This window comes from Lutjanus erythropterus, chromosome 10 (assembly GCF_056507025.1).
Source record: "Lutjanus erythropterus isolate fLutEry1 chromosome 10, fLutEry1.hap2, whole genome shotgun sequence".
NCBI classification, from domain to species: Eukaryota; Metazoa; Chordata; class Actinopteri; order Lutjaniformes; family Lutjanidae; genus Lutjanus; species Lutjanus erythropterus.
This window is the reverse complement of record NC_139326.1, coordinates 4769173-4785999: the sequence shown is the minus strand read 5'-3', so window position 1 is coordinate 4785999 and position 16827 is coordinate 4769173. Positions and strand designations below refer to the sequence as shown.

The following is a 16827-nucleotide window of genomic DNA, read 5'->3' as shown; positions in this document are numbered from 1 at the left end:
AAGAGATAAAAGAGGGACATGTAATGGATGTCTTTTGTTGCGCTCATACCTTTCTGCACAGTTGTCCTGGCAACGGAAAACAGTCATTTTTTTGTAGTCAAAAAAGGAAACTCCTCTCAGAGCTCTTTTCTGTGTGTCATCGATGTAGCAGCCGATGTACTTTGCTGAAAAAGAGAGAAAAACATATATAAATAAACAAAACATAAGTTAGTTATGTAAACAAAATAAAATACATAGATATATGCAGTGAATTTACTTCAGCTCAGTCAAAATAATTTGTCAGACAGCCTGACAGTTTGACCATAAAGTGAACACAGTATCTTCTTCTTCTTATGCCTACACAGTGTAGTAACAGAGCACATGAGGAGTCCAAACTGGGGCAGAGGCTTTATTTATTTATGAAGACACACATCCCCTTCTAGTGGCCTGTAACTGTAGTGGCACTCATCTCTGCATTATTTCAGAAACGTGTGGGGGTTGGGCTTCAGTGAACCTCTGCAGAGGCAGCAGCCCTTCAACAGCTCCTTCTTCCTCTTCACTCCCATTTAAACGCTGCTGCTCCCCAGTCTGTCTGAGCTGCACTGCTGCTCCACTGTACCTTCGACAAACAAACCTCTGTGTGCCATCTGTGCTGTGCCATTACCCCTCTGAGCCTCTGTTAATAGCTAAATGAGTCCTGGTCCCCTGCATTACTTTAATTGTTCTGCTCTAAAGGCCTGCATTTGAGCAGGATTCGGCTGTAATCTTCCTCCTAACTATTGTTGAGCTGGAAAATAATCTGCTTTATGATGAAGGGAAACGATGATTTAAATGACGCCGGAGCCGCATTTTGAACAGTGTATTCCTGCTTAGTATGACATGAGGGGAAAGGATGAAACAGCAGCTGCGACTGATGTGTCCATATTATTAATAGCTAGTCTGTGTTATGGATGGATGGAGCTGCCCATCCAAGTAGTCCTGCATCATACCCCCCTCTCTCTTTGGGTTAAAACAACCACTCTACTTTGACTGGCATAAATACAAATTCTGAGATCTTTGCCAGTTTAAATGCATAAAATAAGATGGGATATATTGCTTTTAGGAGCCTAAATCCTTCGACCAGTCAGGTGAACAATGACGCCGTGTCTTAGACAGAAAATCTTTTAATTTTTCTAAACTGTAGATTAATATTGGAGGTCACAAAACTATGAAATATGGATTCATGGAATAAGCAAAAATGTGGGGAAAAAAAGGCTTTTTTTTTTTTTAGATTTTACATTTTTAAAAAGCAAAAAGACTCAAAGAAGACTGTCTTCAGCAATTGCAATTAAAAATTTAATAACAAAGATTTTATTGAATCTTTGATCGCAAGCGCAGAGATTTAATAACAGCTATGTTATTAAATCTTTGATTGCAAGTGCAGAAGACAGCGTGTGAGTCTTGTTGTGTTTTATTGTCGACCTGTGATCTTCACCTACGCACCTCTCGATCTGCAAGTGCACAAAGGTTTTCTGCTCTTTGATATTTCAGATTCTTTTTGCTCTGATGGCAGACTTTGCACACTGTTGGCACAATCTGAACAACTTCTTGTTAAAAAAAACAAAACAAAAACAAGACATTGAATAAGAAGTGTGCCCAAACTTTTTACTGGTACTGTACATACATATAGAGCATATTCACTTGCCCCCTTCATCACTTCAGGTACCCTTGGGGGCACATGTTCCCCAGATTGGGAATAATGGCACAAGGCACAGTTTTCCCGGCCCTCGCCGTTACGTGTTAAGTGGCGCACCGGCCAACTGAAATAGAGCTGGCTCAGTGTTTGACTGCAGTCACAACACGACTGCTTTTTTGCTGCAGTTTTTTAATGGACACTGTCCCTGACTATCACTGCTGATGATGATGATGTTGATGTTGTTGACTGGGAAGGTGGTTGTACTGAAGACTCTGGTAATTCATGAGTATGTTGATGCTGATATTACCCACAACCACTAATATACACTAGTACAGTGATGATGCTCATCTGGTGTAATCCAAGTCTCCTAAAGTCCCAACATGCCAAGTTGAAAATGTCATTTACACCATGTTTTTAGCCTGAATCTTCACTGTAGCTCTTTAGCTTGGAGCCGTGCACATGCCCAGTCTGAACTGTGTGTGACGGTGTCCAAACAGCATGTCAAGAATTTAGGAGACTTGAGTTACACCAGACGAGCAGTATGGAGGCATTTTATTTAATTTTTTCAGTTGTCTTTTCACATTTTAAAACTGGTCACCATTCACTTCCATTGTTTGGGAGATTCTACAACACTGTTTTCCTGTCAAACTCCAAAATAAACCCACCCTTCAATCGGCATGAGGGTGAGAAGATAATGACTGAACTTTCATTTTTGGGTTAGGGTTAGCTATCCCTTAGAGGCAACTGACCAAGAAAACTGAGTTTTCCTGCTCATGGAGCCATGCAACAGTGCCTAAATGTACCAGGATGCATTGTGTGTAAGCTCCTACACCTGTGTTCCTGTGTTGTCACAACCTAGCTGATGGCTATCACTTAATTAGCCAAAGCATTAGGTGACAAAATACTCATTTAACACTGGATGCAGGAAGAAGAGAAGATTTTGCAGCTGGAGAATCAGTTTTCTTGGTCAATATAGCAGCAGTGAGGAATTTATTGCTTCAATTGATTACATTTAGCATCAACTCTGACTGGACATCCACGTGAATTTTCTCTTTAAATTCTGTTTATTTAAAATGGCATAATGAGGAAAATGACTGTTCAAACAACAATCAAAGTTATGTCCACCCTCTGTGTCTGTTGCTTTAGTGCTCCACAACACTGCACAGTATTAAACCAGCTGCATCTCTGCTTTATTACTGCACCATGCTAAAACCACAGATGACTGATGAGTCAACAGTGTTAGCTTGTGATTTAGATAGTCGGCTGGTCAACTAGTCCATGAAACCACTATCAAATACATGTTGCACAAAAACCGTTTATCTTCAGTACGATCTGCGTCTGTGCTGCTGCACCACACGACGTGTATGTGCTGCAGTCTGCATCTCTTGCTGCAATATTCTCTCAAGATTAAACTCGGAGCCGGTGAGAATGAGAGCATTTGCAGTGAGAGGAGAGCAAAAACCAATACATAAGAGGGCTCTAGCGATGGTTAAAACTGCACAGTAATGAGTAGTTCTGGATGTGTGAGAGCAAACGAATGCTTTGAAGCAACTAATTACTCTATTATCACTTTCAGCTGCAGTCCTGTGAGGTTAGTGCTTCAGAAAAGGGAAAGAGAGGAGAGCCAGACTGAGAGACCTACATTTGATCAGTGTAAATTTATATTGTAAACATGTTTGTTTTCTGGCCTTGAGTTGTAAAAAAAAAAAAAAAAAGCTTCCGACTGTACTAGAAAATCATTGTTCTTTAATATTGTACACTCGGGGTACTGTGCCGTGCCGTGACTCAGGGTTTTTGAATCACTTATTTATTCTCTCTTCAGGCTCAGAGAGGCTGGCGTCCGTCCCGGAGCAGAGGGAGTTATGGACGAGGAAAGCGGCCTCCACATTTTGTCACAGACGGAGCAGCAGTCACTCACACTTATGTTCCATGTTTATGGCCAGTTTAGATTCTTCACCTGCCTCCAACTGCACTCTGGAGGGAAACCAGAAACCCACGCAACCACAACAGAGATATCGTAAAATCCTGGAGTTATTTATGGCCATTCTGTGTCTATTTTAAGACGTTATCATGGATGTGAATAAATAGAAACACACAAATAGCATGTGCTAGTTTCCAGTGAAGTCACCTCCTGACATTTGAGTCGTATCTGGAGCAGACACGCAGCTTCTGAACTGAATGTTTCTCATGAGTGGAATAATAAATAATGCCACAACATTTACTTAACAGCTATAGTTACTTTACAGATTAACTACAGACACACAGAGACACTTTTCCAGATTAAAATGTCTCCAAACTTAAGCCATGTTGAAGTTAACAAACTGTTAATAGTTCACGCGGTAGCAGACTTTCTCATGTTATGCAACGGCCGGTTCAGTGTACTTGCACAAGCTCGGCCTGTAACTAATTAATTTGCGCTAAAACATTGGTCTTAAAATTGCATTAGTACATGCTGCATTTATAATTTGTAAAAACATCAGTATTCTGCACCTGATACTGATATTAGATCGGATCAGTCCAAACTGCAGACAGAGCCTGTGCTCAATCTGCTGCACACTGAGTCCTTATTTTAAATGTATTTTGCTGCTCATACTTTTTTTGTTTAGTAAAATTATGAATGTAGTTTTTAATTTAATTTTAATTTAACTGTCAAAGTAAGTCCACTAAAGGTGCTTGTTTTGCCACCGACAGGCTCAACATCACTTAGAACAAAGGAAGACTTCTCACATCGATTAGATGAGACAAGAGAGGCGCGAGTAGACTAAAAAGTTGTGAAAGGACTCCTGCACACTGTCCAACTTGCACTATGATGTTTATTTATTTTTACATTTTGGTATATTTGCCTGATGAAGGTCTATTGCCAAAATAACACAAATGAATGTTAAACTGCTGGTTAGACCGTATGCAGGAGTCCTTTTGCACCTTTTCAAGCTCAACATTACTGAACGGATCCCTACAGAGGAAGACCTTTTTGTTAAAGAGCAAGATCAGCTGATTTGTTGCTTTTGCCAGATGCACCAGACTTCATTTACATAATCAGTAATTTAATCAAACACGCTTCATTCAAACTCAAAATAAAATCCGCTAAACATGTCTTGGCTCATCTTTGTATTGCTCCAGCAATCACTGAGTCTGTTTTGGTTGAAATAATTCACTGTGTTGGATGTGAAAATATTCTGTCTCTGCACATCGTCTCTGACCTCCCTCTCACTTCCCTTACGATATTTTCACATCTAACGCTGTGAGTTAAAGGTTCATTTCGACCAAACCAGAGTCCGTGACTGTTGAAGCAGTGGAAAGATGAACCAAGGCATTTTTGTTGAGCTTTATTTTCTTTCTGTCGAGTCAAATCTGTGTGATAAAATTACTGCTTCTGAAAAAACGTAGTCTGGTGGATTTGGCAAAAGTGTTTCTAGTTAGAAAAATTGATATTATTCTTTAAAAAAGGTCTATTTCTGCAGGGATCATTTCCAAAATGCGGTCAGACACTTAATAATAAAAAACAAACACTTTCAGTGGTGGTACATTGACAGTGCACAGTTGCTCACTGGGATTATGTTGCAAGCAGTTTCAGGCAGAAAACTGCAGCCGTCTCGCTCAATACCAGACCAATTTTAAAAAACTGTTGTCCCCATTAGTCATTTTAGACACAACACATAGGAAAATAGGGTCCAAGTGGGATAATACTGAAGTTAGTATTGTAAACATAGTAAATACAAGACAGATTTTTTTTTTTTACCTTATTGCTTTTACTTAATTAAAGGATCTGAGTACTTCCTCCCCAACTGCTGCTGTTGTCTATTGTGTTTCTTCATGAAGAGAGGAGCAGGAGTCTGACTCTGCTGCCACAGGAAGGTTTGGGCTTCCTTGAAAACATGTAGGAGATATCCACCGCTGACACTGTTTTTAATAATTGATACTTTATCCAGCAGTGCAGAGAGTGTTTGACAGGATGAAAAAAGCAGACAGGAGGAAGAGATGCTGCACGTGAGCCAAGCGAGTAAATGATATCCTCTAATCGGCTAATTTGATCATGTTTCATTTGGAAAGGAATAAGAAAGCAGGATATTTGCACCATCCGAGGTCAGAGAAGCGGCTGTGGACAGACACGTCCTCCTGTCCTCACACTGGTGTTTTCAAAACAGCGAGTGATCAGATCAGCTCTGACATGTCAGCCAGGAGTTTACATGTAAACCTGCTCCGACAGGATTGCGCGGTTTATAAAGAGAGCAGATAAATGCTGCGATGATTATGAAGCGATTTGGATGTTGTGATTGTGCCACGGCTCGAGTGCGGCTGAACACGAGCGGAGCGAAGCTGCAGCTGCGGCACTGTGAGAGAGACCTTTGAAGGATTCACTCAGAGGCAAGAAGACAGAGGGTTTAATCATAATCATCATCTCTCTCCACTCTCAAGAGAGTTCCTACATGACCAATTACAAGCAGAAACTCTCAGTCATTAACACGGTGCAGTTTGTAATCAGAGACTACTCTGAAACCATTTCATATTAACATCAAGTGTTGCAGAGATGAGAGCTGCCTGTGTCTTTGTATTATAATGTGATGTAAAAACTTTTAATTTCTTATAATTTGTTAAATATTCTAATTAGCAACTATGGCAACAACAATGGGGGGTCATTACAAGAACTGTTGTATTTCACACAAGAATCCAGTCACACACACACACACACACACACACACACACACACACACACACACACACACACACACAGACTAATCATTAATATTGCAACACTGCAATTATTTTTGCAATTGTTGTGAATATTCCCTCATTTAAAATTTATTTATTGTACCAGTAAATTCTATTTATACCTTTGCTGATCTGCACTGCAGGGTCCTAAAGCCTGTTTAGAGTGAAATTTAAGCACTTTCAAGAAGAGCTGCGATAATCATTGATTATCAATGGATCATTAAATAAATCGCCAACTATTCAAATAATCAATCAGTCTTTTTTTTAAGTCTAAATGTTTTCTTTACTCCTCTATGACTCCATAAACTGAATATCTTTGGGTTGTGGGCAAAATAAATTATTTTACAGCCTGAGGAGCACTGATCAACATTTTTCACCATTTTCTGACATTTTATAATCCAGACAACTAGTCGATTAACTGACTGACAACAAGTAGTAAAAAAAAAAAGTAATAAATAAAAAATACCCCCCTTTAGATTTTGGTCAGTCAGTTCAGCTCTGCTCCGTGAGACGCCAGGACCCGGCAAACAAGTATGACGGTGGGATAATTTCATTTCAAATATTAAAAGATTTTTGGTTTGCCTGAGTGATTGTGTAGATGAAACAGCAGCTGATGAAACCAAGCTTTTTTCAGGAGTGTATTTAAAATCACACATATTCTTGAGTCCTGGCACTGCACTGAATTTTGAATATATGTTGAAGTGGTAATTGTTGGGAGGTGAACGATTAATGGTTTTGTAAAATAATTTTTGTTCTCTCTGCTCCGCACTAAACTTTGCATTTTAGTAGGCATGTGTTTAATTGTTCTGAACTGTTGGCGCTGAAATAAAACCTCATATTCAAAGATTCTGGTACAGGGATTTTATGAGGTCTCAAATTGGCAGTATTAAATATTTTTAAATGTTGAAATCAATACCAATATTTCTATGGATTAGTGTCAATTTATATTACCTTGTGCACAAGTAACCTATGTCAATGTAGTGATGTTGATTTAAATCTTTATTTTGGGAAGCAAAAAAGTGGTACACAGGTGTAGTCAAGAAATAATTTTAAACCAGCAGTTGGATCTCTTAAGAGTTAAAGAGGAGAATTTTATGAGTAATAAATATTTGTCAGATTTTCTGTGGACCCTCTTTTTCTCATTCAGGACATACTGGAACATTTTGTTGAATTTACAGCAAGTTGTTTTATTAAAAATGAGTATGCTGAGATTCTGAGTCTTGATATAACCCAACCCACCTCTTCCATCGTCCACGTCTTTGGCGTTGCGTCCTTTAAGTGCACGGTTCCAGTTGTTGGTGTAGTCTCCCCCCCTCCGCACTGTCTCTTGGCCCTCCGGTCTGGCCTTTTTCATCCATGGAGGGCCGTACCTCCGTCCTGACCTGCGCGTCTCCTTAAACACCCTACCCATGATGCCAAGCCCCCGAGCGTCCGACAGCGACGTCCGCCTGCCCATCTCTGAAGCCACCACAGAGTCCCGGCCCCCTCTGGCTCCGGGGCCACCGTCCCCGACGAAGCCAGCGTGCAGGAAGACGAGGCTCCCGGCAGTCAGGTAGAGGAGGATGAGGGAGAAGAATCGGACAGGCTTCCTGCGGAAATAGCGTTGTATCTTCAGCAGAGGCTTGGCCATGCTGGCTCCCCCTGCCACTCAGACACACTCTGCCAGTGATGAAAACTCATAAAGCAGAAGAATCAACAGCAGCTCCCAGCACACGGCCCCGCCGGGCCCAAAACAAAATGAAGAAAAAGTCAGTTAAAGTGTCTTAATCCTGCATGAAGGTCATCCAAATAATAGCATGACCTTCCCCTCATGTGTGCCCCTTCAGTCTCATGAGGAAGATGCTTTACACCTGTGCAGCTCTGCCGAGTGTCTCTGCCTTCCCACTGACGGTCCAGTCCTGAGAGCCGGCTCCGGGGCCACCGGCGTGAAAGGTGAGCAGCTCTGAGTGAAAGACGATCGTCCAACGCTGCTTTCACTCCAATTGTCAACCGACAGAGATGCCACGGCAGCTCGGCAGCGGCACTTTCTCCCACGCTGTGCAGAAGGAAGAGGGTTTTATTTAGTCTTTGTGCGGCCGGCTATTCAATGAGACGATCCGGGAGAGAGAGGGCGTGACTCACCATCTGCAGCAAAGACACACACACAAAGAGAGGAAGAGTGAGTGTACACCTGAGTAAGCTTTATCGCACGTGGAAGAGGAGGAATAGCATGAGCAGGTAACAAAAGGACGGAGTCACAGCATCTCAAACATCCTGCTCAGCTTTAACACAACACAAGAAGGAACTGCACATTCAAACAATATCTCAGCTGGCAACATTTGATTCACAAAATGTTCTGGGAATGTTTGTTTTTGGCTCTGAGAATGGCTCTCGAGTATTTCTGCATTATCCTGATGCTAAACCTGCAAGTTTTTCTGACTGGGAGGGTTAGTCAAAATAGTTGCGTAAGTGTTCCCCCTTATTTTTCTGATGTAAAACTGACATTGTGGTTCTTTTTCCAAAACATTTTGGGAAAGTTAGTTAAAATTTCCCCTTACTAAGTTTTTCTACTGTGAATCTAACGTGAAGATTTCATTCTTGGAAATTTCTGTGATGATTAGCCGAATGTTTCAAGAAGGTTAGTTTAATGTTAAAACTGTGGTTATGTTCCTAGAATGTTCTGGGAAGGTTCCTCATTTTGGTCATGTCGTGGTTGCACAACACTCTTTGTATCGGGGGAGATCATCTGGAAGACTACCAGCAGGACACCTCCAGGGAACGTTACAAATAAAACAAAAAACATTACTTCATGTGGTTGTTAGAACATTTTAGAAATGTCACATTGAACAAAAACATTGGCACAATGTTCTTAAAACGTTGTGGGAGGGCTACTAAATAGAAACCTAGTAGGAACGTTCTGGCAGTCTTATGAAAACGCAGAACACAGTTTGGAACAAAGCAAAGACAAATCACAGGATTAAAAGCAATCAAGTATCTTGAAAATGTATTTCTGTTGTTATTTTGTGCAGAAATCAGAAAAGCTTCACTGCAACAAGCTCAGAGTTGCACATTATCTTTAATTAATTAGGTTAAGCCAGAGGGGGAAAAATAGAAACAAAGCTCTACCCTGCGGCATTTTCACTGATGTCTTTGGGAACTAATGTGTGTGGGAATGGAAGGGAATTAAAAACATGATTCAAGATGATCTAAGGTGATGATAATTTGTGTGAATATGAGACGGGAAAAGAGCCAACACTTGATTTTCAAAGAATGCAGAGGTTAAAGTCTGCTCATACTTAAAATTTAGAGGTTATACTGTAATCTTTTTCTTATAATTCTGTTTTAGATTTTACAATTTACTGCATGGTTTTTTGGGACGTTTGAATCCAGACCTCCCAGATTCTCTGCAGCCTCTCTCAAAGGCGTCTCTGTTCTGGGACGAGCCTGGGAGGCGACAATTGGAAGGTGTAACGCAACACTCCTCGGGGTCAGGGAATTTTCCAGAACATTCGAGGGGACACTCGCCCTTGTGGCTCTCTGTCTGCCCCGGGACAAATCCCGCAGAATACTTGTCACCTGAAACCTCAATGGCACCGCAGACCCCCTCCTTTGGCTTTCCGCCCCTCTACTCTCCCCCTCCGGTAGTCTGGGAAGAGTCTGGGACCCTCAAGGAGAAATGGATCACATTCTGCTCAAATCCGCAGCATCTGGGCAAAAAGACAATCCTCATTCTGTCTGACTTTCTCAAAACTTTGCCTCTGTATCCTGCTCAGAAACTTCTGAATACCTGCAAGGACGGCTTTCATTACAGTCGTCTTTGTCTGCATTTTAATTATTCAGTGTTTTGCTCATCTGAAGATTAAAATCTCTTTTCTTGAGTCCAAGTTCAAAAATGACAAACAGTAAATGTTCTGAAGGGTGTTGCAGCAGATGAGTCAAAGTTAATGAAAAACAAATCTAATCATATTAGTGGGGTTTATACTCAGGACATAAAAGAGTTTCATTTGTTCAGGCTTCAGGCGTCAAAATAAGGAGGAAAATAGTGTCCTAGAATTAAACCTGTTATGGTGTCTAATTGCTGGAATAAAGTTAAAGCTTAAAAATTAGCCACTGCATTTTAAGATCACATACAAAGGTATCTGCACTATTATGATGGAATTATTTGAGATTGTATGTTTATTTGCTCTCTTGCCAACAGTTAGATGAAGAGCTTGGAAATGTCTCTAAATTGTTTTCATAATTACATTGTGGTGAAAACATAATTCCTCCCTGGATTATGTTCAGAGACACAGTTTCTTTGCCTGAATGAAACAGTACATACTGTATATGTACCGTGCTGCACTCACAGGGAGGTGGTTGGGGTGGATGGCGAGCGTACAAAGGTAAGGCAATATCTTGCTTTTTGTTAGGTTTGGGCAGTGGTCTGCGACCTGCAGCTCCACAGTTGCATGTGACTCTTTTGCTCTTCTCCAGCGGCTCTGGTTGAGCGAGAGAGATCGATATTTGGCTTATCTAATTTCAATGCAATTTTAAAGGAAAAGGCTGCTTCACAACACGGTAAAGCAGTGAAAATATTCAAAATACAGTGTACACTCAAACCGAGAGTCTGCTACATGCCTCTCTCCAGTGGCTCCCTGTGGCTTTGACAAAAAAATGATCTTATGTGGCAAACACCAAATAAAACTAAATGTTTTAATATTGCATGTGCGTCATTGTCTACATCAACAGCTCACATTTTCCGTTGTCTAGTTTTGAGTTTCCCGAGGTTATCTATGCATGCCAAATTAAAAAGAAGAAGAAGAAGAAGAAGAAGAAGAAGAAAAGTCTTCAAGGAAAATACAGAATTTAAAATTTGCTGCTCCTCTTTTGATGGTAAAAGTAGCTGACACATGGTTTTGTGCAACAAAAGCATTTTGGGTAAGATTAGGAACAGACTGTGATTTTGGTTAGATGTTTAAAAAAAATCAGGCTGAATTTTGAATAATGCTCTAGTCAATAAGAGAGAATACTGCATAGCAAGACTGCCTGTTTAGGCGGGAAACAAATATATACATTATCAGTGAACATTTTACTGATATATTCAGTATCAACATTTTTGTGACTTGCCAGATGTGTATTTGCTGTTGAAAATAAGTTGCATATAAACACAATTTGCAGGAGACAGGGCAGGAAGGTACCATACCACCACACCATTCTCATCCAGCAGCAGGTTAACTTGCTAGCTTAGCACAAAGAGAAACAGATGAAAACAGCTTGGCTGAGCCTAAATTCAAGAATACCTTTAAGGGTCCCTATGTAACAAAGTAATTTGCAAACAAATAGAAATGTAACAATGACAAGTTTTATGGGGTGTTACATAACTGACCAGCTCTTGTCAGGCTTTATGCTAAGCTAAGCTAACCTAGCCTATCTTCTCTTCACAATCTATTCCTTTTATCTGAAGTTGATTGATTTCAGTGATTTATTCTTTTCCATGAACAGCCTCTAATCCACAGGGATTCATATAAATGCAGTTACACAATTAAATTCATTTCTACAGCGTAGCAGCTGTATAAACAAAACTGAAAAGTGACTCCTACACTCTGTCTTAAAGCATTTTGAGTCCTACAAAGTTTTGCTGCTTGTCGATGGAGAAATGATTCATATTTCAGGACAAACGAGATGCAGTAACTCTCAAACAAGCTGCTCTTTGTTTCCGACTGTATAATTTGTTTGCCTTCGAGAAACTTAATCATATCTAGGTTAAGTTCCCTACAGGGTTACAAGGTCTAAATAGAAAAATAAAACTGCATATTTCTACACGCCTCTACTCTGACTGTGGGAGAAACAGTATCCTGAAAATGTGTCATGGCCCCTTAGTGGGATTGAAAGCAAAAGATGTACAAGAGAGCATTGTTTTATAGCTGAGTGTGTATATGTTACAGAGGCTATAGCTACGAAGCAGTGAGGCACTTCTGTGTTTATAACACAGTAAACAGGTTTAAGAAGGTGAACAGATGGAGGAAATGACATGAGGATACGGTGTGTGTAACACCTACCCACGCTGCCTCTCAGGGCCACACACAGGTTAATTATAGGTGTTAATAATTCATACCCCCCTCTTAATGAAAATGAAATTGAACTTGTGGCTTATTTGTAGGTTCAAATGATAACAACAAGAGCGAGGCTGGAGTCTAGCTGCAATTGTATGGACAAGACTATGAGGCTACGCTGTGACACTGGACTCACAGCAGCGCTTTGAGCTAAACACCAAGATTGGCGTCCTAATATGCTTACAATGACAATGCTGACATGCTGATGTTTAACAGCTGTATTGTTTAACGTGTTTACCAGTCCGAGTTTAGATGTAGGATGATCATCAGCATCAATATATGAAGTACACCTGAGGCTGATAGGAATGTCATTAGCTTTATGGGTATTTGGTGATAAAAGAGAGTCAGATGAATTAAAATTTTCACTTAAAGGCACAAAAATAACTTTTCACGGTTGTCACAGTTCATCCTGAGGACAACATGAATGATTATACCAAATTTAAAAGCAGTTCATCCAATAGCTGCTGAGATTTTTCAGTCTGGACCACAGCGGTAGACTGAGGGATTCATGGGCCGTGGAAAATACCGGTTCCACAAAGGGAGCTATTCTCGCGTGATCATGTAGATCCAGCTGCCTCACAAGGTAACGTGATTTGGGCGGCAGGACTACGGCGGCTTTTGGACTGTGTTATAGTGCTTTTTATCCAGAAGAATCGCAGCTCTCCTGTTTACATGCAGTTGTTCACGGGGCAGTCATTTGCTAAAATTCCCACGGTCAGGCCCTCATGTTACAGCATCACATACTCTAAATCTGTGCCGTTAAAAGCCACAACAGGGAAACTAAAAACGGGACCGGTGGATAAAAATCAGACCGTGAACAGACAGACGGAGGAAGAGGAAATGTAACAGACGAGAGCGATACAGTAGGAGGTGTCGCAGAGGTCTTTTTGCCAAATCATGGCAATTACTCAAGTGGAGCGGACATGAACTCACTGACTGACCATTAATTCACATTCATATTAAATGAGCCAGCAAATATTTAATCAGAGCGGATTTTGGAGGAGGAAACGTCAAAGTTAATCTTTGGTGGGCAGGCCGACAGCCAGCTCAGCTTGTGCAGCGGGCTCCACGAGTCGAATCCATAAATATTCTTCATATCTGTCCTGGGACTCATTGACCAGGGACTGGGTTCTGGGCTGACACTTTGACACCTCTCTAGTTCAGAAACGACACTTAACTGTCAGCCAGCGTGGACAACTGGTGGGCTCAACAAACAGGGAGGAGTCACCTTCCTGTAAGAAAAACCTTGAACACAACTAAGCTACAGAGCAGTAAAAAAAACAAGCTTTGAAGCTTCGTGATTATGCATTTGTTGTGGTTTGAAGGAAAGAAACTGCCAAGAAATGATAAAAAAGGAAACTTCACGTAAAATGTAAAAAGACAATAGACAGATGTTTCTGATTTTCATTTTTATATCCTCAAAAAACCCAGATGAACTGTGGAGGCTGGATATTTAGGAGCTGTATATTTTTATGATAGAAGCAAATGAAATATTCATTTTTGTTACTTGGTTGCAGATGAAATCAATTTCCATTCCCACATCTCACGGTTGCCAAAAAGCATTCTTCTCACACAAACGTGGGTGAGGCTTTTGAACTGCGAGACCTCAGAATCTCCACTGCAAATCACACCAGCTGAATTAAATTAGTTGTGATATCCTCCCACAGTTTCAAACAAGCTTTTTCTTCTCGCTGTGTTTTCACAGTGTTAAAAGTTGCCACAACTGTATGGTGAAATGAGAACTTTGCTCCACAGTAAAGCTCACACTGGTGGTCATTAACAGTGGGCTTCGAAAGGGAAAACACACAGATTATTGTGACAGATACGGTCAGTGTAAACAGTGGCAGGAAGGAGAGGTTATCCGGTGCAATGCCACCAGCATGAGTAGGAAAGGAAACCATTTGAGTCTTCTCTCATTGTCCTTCTCTCTAACTCCCTGTTTGTATTATGTGCACACACAGTCAGCTTTAACTTCCATCCTGTAAAAGTACTGTTTACTGTACATGGCTTCAGTTGTCCAGCAGCTGAGGGGTTAACAGCGTTTGCTGCAGCAGCCCTGACCCTCCCTTCACCCTGGGGCCTGTCTTTCCGCTCTCCTAGTGCGTTTGGCCTGCCAGTGCGCATTAGCTGTGTTTGTCAAATCAAATCAAACTAAAGATCACATTCCTCCCCCGGTGATAACACTGGCCATGCCTGCGTTCAAGTTTACAGAGATTCTTCTACGCCATCCTACTTGCAAACTTGTCTCATCACAGGTCCGGGAGCAAATTCCATCTATGTATTAAGCAGCATCTCTGAATGAGGATTTGATGCCTTTAAGGGGACAGTTCGGATTATTTTAAGTGGGGTTGTTTAAGTTACTTATTGTATGAGTTGGCGAAGCAGAGAAGAACCGGCACGGAAGCTGAGCAATGTGCTGCTGCAGAGCCAGCAACACAAGGTATCAATATCAGTGTACTTCTAGACTATATTTAGAATATTTTCACCCCTCTACTTTGCCAATAGACGTCCTTTTCCAACAGGAAACCTCCATTTTATAAACCAAATATCATGCTCTCCAAACCACAGGTGAAATCAGTCATTTTACCTCGCAGAACACAGAAGTCGCTGGACTACCGCTGCCCCTATCTTTTTGTTTGTTTCTGCTATTGTGTGACTTCATTGAATCCTTCAATCCATTTCATCATTGAATAAAACAAACAATCTAACAGATCAAAGCAGTGGTAGTCCAGCAACTCCTATGTTCTGTGTGGTAAAATTACTGATTTTAACTATGGAGCAAAAATATTGTAAATCTAGAATACAATTTAAGTCATATAGATTTTTTTTAGGTGGAGTTTTAAGTTAAAGAAATAATGAAATACTTTCTGTTGATGTCCACAGCAGTTCAATGCTGATATTCCTCTCTGCTTCTCCTAACTGCAACGCCAACCTCCATCTACTGTGACGCACTGATTATTGATAAGCACCTCATATGAACCCACATAAATTAATCCAAAACTAAGACTTTAATACGTGAGCATAAAACAAAAAAATGTACAGTATTGCGACTCCAAATGAACTGTGATTTAGGTGTTACAATCAGCAAAAGGTTTTAGAAGACATTTGCAGTCTAGAGAAAGACTGCAGTTCAGATGTGAAACTGAGAAGGCTCAACTAATCCAGTTTGGTGCCAAAACTTTTGCTGCTCTGCGGAGCAGATTCAAGTGGCTCGCTCGGTGCAGATGGCAACTCTTAGGAGCGCATGACCCCTGAAAACTGGAGTGTGAACATGACTGCTTCCAAAAACAACAGGATCACACTGCCAAAGCAGCTTTCTTTGCTTAGTTTTTGGCAAACGTTACCACGGTATGTGCCACATGATTGGCTTCTCATTTTTGGTTTAGCCATTTTAATTAAACCTGTGTATGATCTCGGTGTGTGACCGCGTTCGTGATTGGCTTAATGCCAAGTACACTTAATTACTGATGGTCACTCAAAAGGAAGCTCATCAGCAGAAACAACTGCAAAAATCTCTGTGCAGTGACAGATAATATGAAACCAGGGAAGCAGAAACTAACAAGATAACTATGAACCATTTGCTGCAGACAACCTCCACCTCAGTGTTAACACTTAAAAAAGCCACTGGTAAAGTTTCTAAAAATAGCATTCCACAATGTACATGCTATCATTTATTTATCAGTTAACCTCAGTCTGTAATCTGTCAGAAAGTCTTGACTGCCTGGAACAAATGTGACAAAAATAAACTAATCTGTGCAGCGATGACTGTAGACAAGCTGCAGATTGGTGGCAAGCCAATATCCAGTACTCCCACTCCCCTTTCATTATCCTCTCATTAATGGCCTGCTGAGAGGTTAATGACACAAGACGTTAATAAAAAGTTTTATTTTCAGATGACCTGTGTGGTTTAATTTTATAGTATATTCAAGCTTGGCCACCAAAACTGACTATAACAGACCTTTTTACATATGGATATGTAATAGTGGGGTGAACACAGGTGTTACCAGTGATACTAACTGAGGTCCCTTTTAAGTGCTTGCACTACTTCTTTATGTCAAAATGTTTCCTGTGAAAAGTCTGGTTAAATGCACATAACACATCTGAAAAGTAGTTTCTATGTGCATTAGCAAACAAAGTGATAGTTTTACTGTGAAGCTCTATTTTGCCTGCCTAAGTATAAATCCTGCCAACTCTGGTCTGGACAGAAAAGAAAGGAAAAATAGCTGACTGTAAAAAAAAAAAAAAAAAGAGCACAGACATTTTTCACATCCAAAAGGTCTGACAGTAGAAGTTTAACTAACAAAATATGAGGATTTTAAGTCCAAATCTGTAAAAGGTTCTCAGCACCTTTAATGAAACAGTCAAAACATTGAGTTGGTTTGTTGATTTAGC

At 40.6% G+C, this 16827-nt stretch overlaps 1 protein-coding gene across 2 annotated transcripts in view; it reads right to left on the bottom strand.

Annotated features, from left to right (window-relative positions):
- Positions 1-16827, bottom strand: part of wscd2 (WSC domain sialate O sulfotransferase 2) — a 51874-nt gene that overhangs the window by 14749 nt on the left and 20298 nt on the right. For both annotated transcript variants that reach the window (XM_084727930.1, XM_084727931.1), the window contains exons 2-3: positions 7604-8488; positions 50-164 (exon numbers count right to left, since the gene is read on the bottom strand). In XM_084727930.1, the coding sequence (XP_084584056.1) occupies positions 50-164; positions 7604-7994 (506 nt within the window). In that variant the 5' untranslated portion in view covers positions 7995-8488. The remainder of the gene's footprint in view (positions 1-49; positions 165-7603; positions 8489-16827) is intronic.